The sequence below is a fragment of the Miniopterus natalensis genome, chromosome 3 (genome assembly GCF_054644295.1).
Source record: "Miniopterus natalensis isolate mMinNat1 chromosome 3, mMinNat1.hap1, whole genome shotgun sequence".
Lineage (NCBI taxonomy): Eukaryota > Metazoa > Chordata > Mammalia > Chiroptera > Miniopteridae > Miniopterus > Miniopterus natalensis.
The window spans coordinates 28715026-28727275 of NC_142083.1; the positions used below are offsets into that span (position 1 = coordinate 28715026).

At 42.7% G+C, this 12250-nt stretch overlaps 1 protein-coding gene across 4 annotated transcripts in view; it reads right to left on the bottom strand.

The window, feature by feature from the left end:
• The window catches only part of PDE4D (phosphodiesterase 4D), an 896187-nt gene that overhangs the window by 37984 nt on the left and 845953 nt on the right, over window positions 1-12250 (bottom strand). For all 4 annotated transcript variants that reach the window (XM_087815369.1, XM_087815370.1, XM_087815372.1 and 1 more), the window contains one exon: window positions 6311-6423. In XM_087815369.1, the coding sequence (XP_087671495.1) occupies window positions 6311-6423 (113 nt within the window). The remainder of the gene's footprint in view (window positions 1-6310; window positions 6424-12250) is intronic.

Genomic DNA, 12250 nt, shown 5'->3' on the forward strand with positions numbered 1-12250 from the left:
AACAACACTAATTTAGACTGTTATTTATTACGAAATAGAAAGGTCATGTTTTTCTTGTAAGAAATATTATTTTCTTATATTGCAAGGAGTATATGGCATGTGGTTTTCCTCAATCTCTTTTTTAAAACATATTCTAGACATTGAAAAACTTACATGTAATTTATTGACCACCCAGTATGCACCAAACTGAGCTTTGCATACATTATGTCTGATGTTCTCAACAACCTTCTAATTTTATTTTCCCCTTTTATTATCCCCATTTATAAATGAAGAAATTGAGATTCAGAGAAGTGAGGCATGTTGCCCAATATATTAGGCAGGAAGCAGCAGAGCTGTAATATGAGACCAAGTTCACGCGACAAAAGACATCTATGTTCTTTCCACTCTACAAAGCTGTCAGGGGCACCACGGGTATACAAGCCGCCCAAGGAGTGATATCCACCCTCATCCAGGTAAACAAAGTATAGCAAAACAATAACAAAAAGCCCAGGATAATAAAAGCTGATAAAGAAAAGTATTTCCTTAAAGATAAAGTTTTCTAAGTATAAAGAATGATTAACCTATTATCACACAATTTAACTAATTTCTTTTTTTAAAAAAATGTATCTTTACTGATTTCAGAGAGAGGAAGGGGGAGGGAGAGAGAGCAATTTAACTAATTGCTTGATGAACAGAGCAGAATTGTTTGATGTTTAATCAAATATCTAGACTCACTACCCATCCCTATTAGAGTGAATAAAAGAAAATGCCTTCTTGAAATGTCTTTTAAAGCTAGTGTGAATATTCAAATAAAGGACTACCCATCTCTATTTCCTAGAGAGATCACAGACTAACAGTGCCAATGAAATGATCACAACAAATAGCCAGGTACAGCACTGCCACCCTGGCAGAGCTATGCCGTCACAAAATAAGCCCCAGCTATTTGTAGTTTTAGAGGGTTGGTCTCTTTCTGAAAAAGAGAAAATCAGATTCTAGAAAATCCTAACATTTACAGCATTTCACATCTGCCAGATGTGTATCTTAGGTAATAGCTACAATTTATGTGACTATAAGAAATCTTTTTAAATTGAACAAATGCATTATGTATCACTCTGGCTATTTGGGGAAAAAAGTGTGTTTAATCTATCCATAACACTGGGAAAAGTGCTATTTTATCTTGGCCAAGACTTTTGTTTTGAAATGAAACAAACAAACAAACAAAAGACAAAACCAAGACAAACCAACCACAACCCCCCTCCCCCCCCCAGAAAACCAAAACCATAGTTCATAATGCTTTGAGAAGGAAGTTACCTCTATCCTATAATTAAATCAAAATGTAATAACTGGAAATAATTTCTCTAGTTTACTGAATCACAAAACTAGAAGTTTTTGATAAATTAAATTGCTAGGGATATTAAAGCTTACTGCCACTAAATACTGAGCTGGTACAAAAACTGAGCTGATGGTCATAGAGACAACTTAAGATGTGTTTTAATACATAGTGTTTTATTAAAGTCAAGGGCTTTACTATTCAATGAAACATCAAATTTCTGTTCAAAGTGGTTCCCTTTTTCTATTATTACTTAAAATAAAAACAAAGAAAGTATTTTTCCTAACATTCATCATAAAAATAAGCATTCTCAATCCTTCGTAATTACTACGGCACACATGTGAACTGCATAAATCTTTGCCAAATCTACTTTTATTAAGTAGCTGAAAAAGGAAACTCAAAACAGGAATAAGTTGTTTCTACAGTTACAGAAAATACCTTCTTTTAAAATTTAACGTTTTTCTTTAGGCATGTTTATTAATTCTTAACAATTTTCTGATGACTGTATCAATAAATTTCAATGCAGAAAATGACTTGTTCTCCATAAAATTAAAATGCCTTTTCCAACTAACTTCAGCTTGCTTCTTAGCAAAAGTTAAACATTCATTTCTGTTATGTTCAGGCAGTGCTCAAATACCTTAGGGTTTAGCTACTTCTGTGACCACCCTATATTCATTCCAGCAACCCTCGTTCCCAGAGGAAAATACATCAGCAGTCACAGAAAGCTCTAGTATAGGTCATGTATGCACTAACTATTAAACGGCAGCAGGGGGAGCAGACAATGAAAACACCAAGAAAAAGCACCCCAGAGAAGCAACTCAATTTACAGGCAACAGAAGCATGATAGAGATATTAAAAAAAACACCAAACAGAAAAACTAAATTCCATAAAGTAATGATCACATCTGCGATGGTGGCCTATATGTATCTGGAATGAACTAAAAGGAAAAACCTTCAGTCTCTGAGAAGGATGCTTGAATCCTAACTTCAAGATGGACTTTCGGCTTAAAGCACAAGCAGTTTCCAGCAATGACAAGACAAGGAACTGCCCCAACATTAGACAGGAGGGAAAACCCCCACATTTTTAGAGTGGTATATTTTGAGGGGAAATCAAAATGATTTTGTTTCCTCCTTCAAACATCACTGCACTTACACTGAAGGCCTGGTGAAACGGGCATTATTAGGTCACAAGTGGATAAAGCTATAGGGTCCCATAGCATAATCTTTGAAAACCCTGAGGCTTAGATTCCAGACCTCTCCTCTTTGAATCCTCAATTGACTTTCCAGAAGAGAAGGTAACCAAAAACACCGAGAAGCCACTCTGCATTAAAGATATCTAAAAGGGTATTTTAGCTTTGCAAAATCTGTACAAAAGGATAGTAATGTGCCCACCAATCCCAGGTTGTTTTACATGTTCTAAAAATTAATAGGAACTGTGTTTTCAGTTTTAGAGTAAAACAGAGTATTTGGCTCTCTGTCTTGAATTCTGTAACTGGAATTTAAGAAAAAGACTAAACTTCTAATTAGAACTTCAAAATGTTTATGTCTAAATTGTACCAAAAAAGTGTAAATATAATTTAAGGATTTTTATAATATATAAATGTACATTAAAAACAATTATTTAATAATTATATTATGAAAATCCATGAAACTTAAAATGTCAAGCATAAATTACAACTGAATGTTAAAAAAAATATTTTAGCCAAGTAAGCAACCAATGAAGTTTGACCTAAACCTCAAATAAGTGCCTACTATTATCAGGCACTATTTATTAGCTAGCTATTTTATTCTTTCAAATTCCTGCATTAATCTTTCAAAACAGATACTGTGTCCATCTTACGCTAAGGAAATTGAAGCTAAAAAAATTAGTCATTTCTCTAATGTAACTCAGCTAACAAGGAACAAAATTATGATTCAACTTCCAGGTCTGTGCCTCCAAAGCTTTGAGACCTCACCAAAAATCTCCCTCAACTGTAGCAATGAGGCTCCAAAGAAAATCTGCACAAATCTCAGGCAGATTAATGTGTTTATGAGGGCAAATGCTGTAGAGTTAACCACTCAAATTAAATGCCATCTGGAGTCTCTTACTCGGTACAAGCATCCTACCTGTATTACCACCAACTTGGGCCGTGGACAAGAATTTAATAACTTCCGTATCGTAATACCATCAATAAGCATTATGCACATTATAATACCAATCAGGAAATATAGACAGTTGCTTCTTAAAGCATCACTTAAAAACTACTAATAATTTAGATTCTCTTCATTAAGATTTTTAAAACATGAAGAATCTGTTAACCCAATTAGCTAAATGGGTTTGAAGAATCAATTTCCTTCTTCCTGACACCCAAATCCATCTTCATAATAATCACCAGAGAGATATGGTGATTATTTGTACAGTTCTCTGTGTAATCCTTACAAATCCTGATCTTTACTAGTATTTTTATTATTTAAGTCTATTAGAGTAAAATATTAAAAACCTCAAGAGAGAAGAAAACAGAGAAATGTAATGATTTTTCAAAGGCAAAAAGAAAACCTGAAAACACTGGTTGGTTCAAACAAGTACATGTAAAAAAAAAAAAAAGGAAGGATGGTAAAAAATAACCCAAAGCTACGTTTCAGACTTAGTCATTCATACTCGAGATATCAAACCACCTAGTGGACGTGTGATACAAGCTGTCACTATTCCAGTTCAGACTTAGGTTCACTCACGGGGACCTTCAGATCAGCTGCTCCAACTCATGTGGATGTGACTTATTCTGCCCTTGTTATCAAGCAGAAGGGTCACTTTACAACCCTTACCCAGAGCTTCCCCCCCCCTTTTATGCTAATCCTTTTTCATCTATAAAAAGTCACATGAGCTTAGCACTCATTTAGAAATGAATGGGTTAAAAAATGAACGGCTTAGACATTAGAGGTTTAAGCAACAGCTTCATCCGAGTCAAAATTTTTTAATTAAAAATAAGTGTCCTGTGAGTAATCATTCAACCTTAAGACACAGACACTCCTAGAATGACTACATTTTGAAAAAGTCTTTCCTCAACCAAATAAACTCACCTCCCATAATAAACCTGTCTGTATATTAATGTAAAGTCTAATTTACAGTCCTTCACAACGAAAATTAAAAAGAAAATCCCTTTCTTATATGATGCCTTTAAAGGAAATGAATCATTTTGAGTCTATTGTGACCTAAAGTTTTATTTACTTTTTATCTTAAAATGTAGATAATTCCTTGAGAGTTGTCATGTATAATACATTATTAGATTTCATGTTAATCTTTAAATGAAAAACAGGTCTCATCATTAAGAGTATGGATTTTTGGGGAAAGTAATTGTAGCTACTTGGGTTCATTTTGCTGAAAAAATACAGTGAAATCATCTTGAAAACATAAGCAATTGCTTGCACATCTCTTTAGGTACCCTCAGATTTTGTTCTTTCTTTTACTACACAGAATTAACCAGAGAAGAGAATTAAGAACTCAGGCCCACTTCAGAATAGTCCCATTCAGCAGACAGGACAATGGAGACACTCAGCTTATGGCTACTGCTATTATAATTCAAATTATGAAAGGACAATTTGTATTTTAGAAATTTAATAAATGAACTAAGAATTCGCTAGCCAGATGAGAACAATGGCGCCTAATGCCACAGCAGGGAGTAAGAGAGCAAAAAATCAATCATTTTGATGAGAAGCCATACAAAATTTAGAAATGAGTCCCAAATGACCAAGTAAATATACATAAAGAAATAAAAATTCACATTTGATCACTAGTCTTTATATGGGTAGGTCAGTGTGCTTATGGGTAGGTTAGTGCCTGCAGACAGTGACTGGGGAGTCCCTTTTGTTTATTTGCAGGTAATGTTTCACTTAAAAGCAATGCTGTCTATATGAGCACTGTCAACAAATAAGTGGCTGATAAGCTATAGTATTTTTAAAAACTGCATGAGAAAATAACAGGTGGGATGAGAACTACAGTAAGCTAAAAAATAAAAAAAGCATCACCCTTTGACAGATATGTGCACAGAAACAGTAAAATGGTCTATATAACGTTCCTGACCTTGTAAGTAAGTGGCTAAAAATTTGAATATCTTTAAGAGGCAACTGTTTCTAATTGTTACACAAAGTTACAGTCCTTAGGCTATTTGCATCCAACATGGACATGCTTCCTTTCCTATGCCTTCAGCCAATACTCATAAAAACATACATAATCAATTATTTTCTTACACGACTAAAGACAAAACCTGGGAATTCCCAGAAATACAGCAAAACAGGCAACACTCTACCTTGCTTTACAGCTGTGTCAGGCTGAAGGTTACTTCTCAGCCCCCAACTCCATTAACCACCAAGACGAGCACTTTGGTGTATATGCCACAAACAGCCCATCCAAGCATCACTGTAACTAAATGACCTCGGAAAACTGGACTTTCTCTCCAAGACTCAAGGGAACAAAGGTAAAGATCACAACGAATTTTCTAACTTTGCTGACGTTTCCTCTGCACAGGTATGGCCAAGTGGGCATAAAGGCTCAGTTTTTACAGGGTGCCCTGACAACCAGATAAATGAGTGCTAAGGTTCCAAGTTCAGTTTGAGTGAGGTAGGTGGTGACATCCAAGAGATTCCATTGACCTCTAGCAACTCTTATTTCCAACTGGGAATCCCAAGAATACCCTTAAACATGTAATGCCCATGGGCTGGGTTTCCGCTGCAAGGGCAAACTGTCACCGGTCTCCCCATCCAGCCCTCCCCCCACCCCGAATAAAAAACCCACGCACTGTGTGCTGGCGGTACTGCAATCAAACTATGTCAAAGCTACTCTTGCAAAATGTTAAATTTATCTGGAGTGAATGGGAGAGAGGGAAGGCACGGAATCAGGCACCTCCTTCGGAGGGAGCCGAACCGCCAGCATGCGGTAAGTGTAACAAGCCTCCGTGTGCATTCCCCAGGCCCGCGGGGCCGGGGGCTTCGCCAGCGCGGGCTCGGTGCGAGCAGGGCAGGGGCTTACCTTGTTGGAGGCCATCTCACTGACGGAGTGCCTGGTCTGCAGGGTCTCTAGCTGGTCCAGACACCAGTCCAGCTCCTCCAGGGTCTCGCTGGCCAGTTTCTGGTAGGCCTCCTCTGCGAAGAGATAGGGAAAGGGGGACTCAGTTCTCAGGCGCTTCACGGGGCTGCCGGCGAGGTCAAAGGGGGCCATCCTGCCGTACCCCGCCATGCTCGGACGCCCGGTGCCCGCACATGAGGGCTGCTCCTTCATATTGCCGAGCCGGGCACCGCGAGGGGGGCCGGGGCTCTGCGAGCGGGGCAGCCGGCCGCGGGCGAGCACGGGCTCTCCAGCTTGGCGTCTCAGCTCGGCGTCCGGGGAGGGCGCGCGGAGTGCGGCGAGCCAACTTTTACGCGGAGACACACACAATGAAAGCGCGGCGCGGCTCCGAGACGGGCGGCGGGCCGGAGTCCCAGGGCCGGAGGATGACGAAGGGGGTGGCGCGTGCGCCCGGAGCCCGCCCCGCGGAGGGAGCGTCTGGTCCGCCGCCCGGTCGCCCCGGCGGCCAGCCCCGAGCCGCGGCTCCGCGCCCGCCCCGCCTGCGGAGCCTCGGCTCAAAGCGAATGAATCAGCCGCGGCGGGTGCACGGCCACCGCGCTTCCTGTTTTCTTTCTCAACTCCTCCGGCGGCGGGCGCAGCGCCGCTCCATCGCCGCGGCTTTCCGGGAACGCTCCCCCTCACGCCCCTCTCGGCCCCCTCACTGGCGGGTTCCGAATGGCCCGAGCGCGCCCGGGGCCCCCGCCGCGCCCTTCCCCGCAGCCTGCGTCCCGGCCGCCCCGCCGCCTGGCCGTGGCATCACCCTGAGCAGCCCCGCGCCGCTCGCTTTGAAGCCGAGCCGGGGGGAGGGGGGAGGGGAGGGGAGAGGGGGCGCGGGCGCGAGCGACTGTGGGGCTGCGGTGGGTCTGTGCGAGGGGAGCGGCGGAAAACCCGGCGTGGAGCGCCCGCCGCCCGCCCGCCGCCCGGGGTCTCGCCGGCCGCGGGGCTCAGGCGGGACCTGGCGCGCACGCGCGCGGCCGCGCACCTGCCCCGCGGGCCCCCGAGCGCCGGGGAGCCGCCGCCCCTCCCCGGGCGCCCAGGTTGCCACCGCCTCGTCTTCTCCACCACCCGCAGCTTCCTGGGAGGTTTCGCGGGACAGCCCGACGGGCTGCACGAACAGGGTTACTTAGGACCCGCGCAACCGTTTCTGAGCGTTTGGGCTTTAGGGCTTCGGAGCCCCGGTCTCTGAGGGCTTAGGATGTGCCTCCTTCCAGGCGGACGGAGCGGTTGGGGGCGTGAACGCCTGTCTGTGGAGACCAGGCCTTTTCGGTGCCCAGCCCTGCTGAGTCCCGGGCGCTCAGTTTTGGGGCGGACAGAGGCACGCAGCGCTGCGGGCAGGACCGCTTCGGAAGTCCTGGGGTGGGCACCGCGCTGCAATTTCACGCTCGGAATTGTCTGAGTTACCTTAAAGCACTAGACACGTGAGCGCGCCACGCAGCAGGGGCAGTTTACCCACGTCCCGCATGCGGGCTCCTGTCGTCTGTGGGAATGCACATCAGACCAGGGTGCCCTTGTGATGCCCAGGAGAGCCTGGCAGGGCGCGTCTGCTGGCGAGCGCAGGGCGAGCGATGAACGTGAGAAAGGGGAGGCCATGCACGAGGCCGGCTCCGCTTACGGCGGTGACGGGGACCCGCGCTCCCCGCACGCACCACCGCGGGGCTGCGCTGCGCCAGCTTGCGGGCGAGCCAGCTTCTCCAAGCGGAAAAGTAACCCGCACCCTCAAGAGCCCACCTTACAAAACGTCGTTATTTTCAATTAGAAAGAACACAACACACTGAAAAGCGTCCATGAGGTTGGTGAGATGGCTTTTCTTTGCCTTGGAATCTACAGGCATTAGAGGGGAAGAAGCTCTGCCTGGGAAATCTGGGCTCTGTAACCCATCAGCCGCACAACAAACAACTTCGCCGACGGAATCGCGGGCTCCTGGGATTTTCCAGGTAGGTTTTCCCATAACATTTGTAGAAGTTAGGGATAACTCTCAAAGTGTTTGTTACATGTACCACGTGGCTCCTTGTCATCAAGGATTCTTGAGCTGCTGCAATGCACTTTTGAGAGCTCTAGGTTAAAATTGGCCTTTTACTCAACTGTGTTTTCCCCCCCTTACACCAGCCAGTCTCTGTAAATATATACTTGAGGTGAACAAACAGCTGCCTCAACCTTGCCGGGTGAGTTATAAAGTGTAAGGCTGGAGCTTTATCCCTAACAAAAGGAACAACCTTAAAGATAATTTTAAATAGTAAGTATAAAATATTTTATCTGTATAGCCTTGCCCCGATTATAAGAATACAAAAATATAACAGGCTTGTTATAAAAATTGAAACATTACACAAAGATGCAAAGTCCCTGGTAATCCCATACCCTTAAGATCACAAACAATAATTAAGCCGATGACCATAACACATCTTCACTGTACTTAATATCTTCCATATGCAAGCACAGCAGTACCTGGTTGTGATGGTGGTACATCTATTGTAGGTTTCTGTTTACTTTTCATCCCTACCTGAGGATATGTTCCCATTGATTTTAGAGTGAGAGGAAGGGGTGAAGGGGGGAGAAACGCTGATGTGAGAAACATCAATTGGTTGCCTCCCATATGTGCCCGACTGGGGATCGAACCTGAAACTTAGGCTTGTGCCCTGACTGAGAATTGAACCCGCAACCTTTTGGTGTATGAGATGATGCTCCAACCACCTGAACCACCCACCCAGGGCTATATGGTTTTGTTTTTGCTTTTTTTTCATCTCTCTATTGTATAAAACAGGGATGTAGGATATTTTAAGAATAAATTGACTTGTTTTGGGTAATTTGTCCATCGTTAGCACAGCGAACGGGTTAAAGATGCGAAACCACTGTGTCAAAGATTTTTTCCCCCTGTCATTGTTCCAGTCACTGGTTACATGGGAAGCCAGAATTCCCTCTCCGTTCCGCTAAGGCTTGGCTTTCCATGTTTCTCTCCCCTGCACTCCAATTCTTCCAAAGTCTGAGCTCCCCTGTAAGTAATCCCCTCCCATCTTCACCAACTTCTCAAAGCTTTTCAGAAATACAGGCCTTGGGCCTAACAGGATATGGCACCACATGTTATATTTCACTGTTTATTTTTTAATAGTAACAGAAATGTAATTCAGCAAAGTTCCAATGCTTGCAAACAGTATGCACTTAAATACAGGACTTGCTCTGAAGAAGGGAGTATGGGGACAATAGGGACAACTTATTTCAGAAGATCTACTTTATGTCCAAATCATAGATAAGCTATTTTGACAATCAACATTTGGTGCCATCATAATGTCGTAATAGATGTATTTTATGTTCTAACATCTTCTGCATGTACCATATAAATCTGGAGAATGAAAAAAAAAAATGAACAGAGCACATCTACTTACCAATAAGTAAGAAAATAATTACACTAATAACAGTAAAGAACAGTTTGTTCTATAAAATTGTGGCTCAAATAAAGAATTATTGTTGATATTAGCGTAGAGCTAATACTATTTTTTCTAGATTCTTAGGTTTATAGGCAATATGGCTAACCACAGTTTTTCAGGGTCATTATTAAAGCTTAACTTTTAGGAATTTTAACCCCAAATGTTCTAAGAAATTGAGTGAGTGACCTTTTTATCCCTACTAAAAAGCCACAATGTGAAGTTGCCAACTATCTTACAGGAAATTGAACCACCACACCAAACAACACACCTAAAAGTCATCGACAGCAGGACACAAACAGTGAGCTCGTTTAATTTTGGATTTTACTAAAAACACAAACTGTATTCATTAATAATATTCCTTTCTCCCTAGAGAGTAGTATTCACTGTGGCACTCCCTGAAAATGTATGAAAACTCTTCTATTTAACTGTCCAAAATCTTGCTAAATCAAGGAATTACAGGGAGAAAAACTCCCAATCAACAACTGTTGGTGAAATTTCATAGAAGCTAGGAGAGCGCTATGGAACGACGACTGTGAAATAACTGGAGCCTTTGGAAGTCCCCTCCGACAGCAGCAATGGTTTTCTTTAGGGCACCCTTGAACTATGTAACATCCTTGGTTCTACTCAGGATCTTCTGTGAACAAACAGTTCTCAATTCTTGCAGGCCAGCACTTGGCTTCCGTCATTGTGATGCGATCAAGGGTTCCCCTGACACATGGCCTGAAATGGTGCCAGGGGCTCCAAGGAGAAGATGCTGAAGCAGCAGCTTTCCTTTCCAAAGGAAAAAAGTAATCGTCTCAGAGCCACAGCAGTTAGCTAGGGGTTGAGGTCGTTTTCTTGTGAAATGTTTAGCAATTACTTTTACCCACAACTTAAGCAATGTTGACCATTGAGGTAAAAGGATCCACTCTACACGATGTGTAACTGTGGATGTTGGCTTCTTTGCCAACTCTTGAATGACTAAAGATCTGTGTAAGTTTGTCATAATATTTAGATGGGCCTATTGGTATAAATGAAGAGAACAGGACCCCCAAAATCATTTACTATGAACACCATTTGCTTACACTTAATTAAAAAATAAATATAAACTATAACAGCTGATTTAGGTTTTTCTTAAAATTAAAAATGAACAAACACCACTTCACTAAACAGCTCCTAAGAGCAAATGCTTATATATCTTCCTGACCAATTCCAGCTTCTCCTCTCCTAATTCCCGCACAAATGTCTTCTTTGCTCCTAAGGATGGAGTCGATGGTATCTGAAGTAGGCAGAGCTGGAGAGAAATTATTTCTATGTCACCACGTATTGCTTCCAGTTAGTCACTCCCTGAGTTCGCTACAGTAAAAGATTTGTGCCGGTTGGTTCTAACTTTTGCTGACATTTCCCCCCCTCCATGCACTTTATCTGATGGGAAATACATGAAGGAGCTGGATTCACTTTCAATGTGTACATGTAACAGGTTTAAGCAGAGCTTGCCAGTGGCAAGTTGCTCTCATGTCCAAGTGTATTTCTGGCATCAAAGTTCTTGTTGCGAAATACTTTAAAATCTTATGAAATACATAAAATCTCACTTAGTACTTCAAAAATCCTCCAAAGGGAAGACATGCATCATTTTGTGAGTTTTTTCCTTTTATCTTCTAACAATCTATGATTTTTTCCTAGTGCTTTGCCTAAGGCTCTAGTAGAACTTTAAAATGAAACAAATGCAAGATTGGGTTTCAGTGACTTCTAGCACCATCAGCAAGTCAACTTCTAGTAGCTTCAGTAGTTTATTTAGCACCAACTATGTGTCATGTACTTAACAGAGTCTGTAAAAACAAGATGATTAAAAGAACGTGTCTCCTACCCTAGGAAACCCTGGTGTCCAGTGTGGAGTGAATGTCAGTGTACTATACTAGACAGCATTCTAGAATAAAATAACACGGGCTGTGGGAGAGCGAAAGAGAGCTATTTAAGCCAGGCTGGGACAGAGGCAGAGCCTGAAACAGTAGATAAGAGGGGGTAAGGAGGATTTTTAAGGGAAAACAATATGAGCAAACATATGGGCCTATATTCAGTAAGATATGTGTGCATGTGTATGTGGAGAAAGGAACTACCATGAGCAGGGCCTTGCTCGGGGGAAAGAGGCTGCAGAAATCCACAGACGCTGGCCATGGAAGTCTTGTCAACCATCTGCAGGTAGGGGCTTTGGACTGAACCTTCAAGAGTAGGAACCACTGAGTGGTTCAGAGTACTGTGTGATATGGGATCTGATCTTATTTAGATGGAAAATTCTAGGGCTCTGTAATAAATGGTATTGAAGAAGGCAAGGCTGAAGTCAGTGAGGCCATTATCTTTGGCCATATTATTGGAAGAATAAAATTAATAATTTATACAACAGTTGCTTCTCTGGTGATTATTCTTATCTAACACTCTCTCAGAATTAAAGCTCTGCGTAGGCATATGT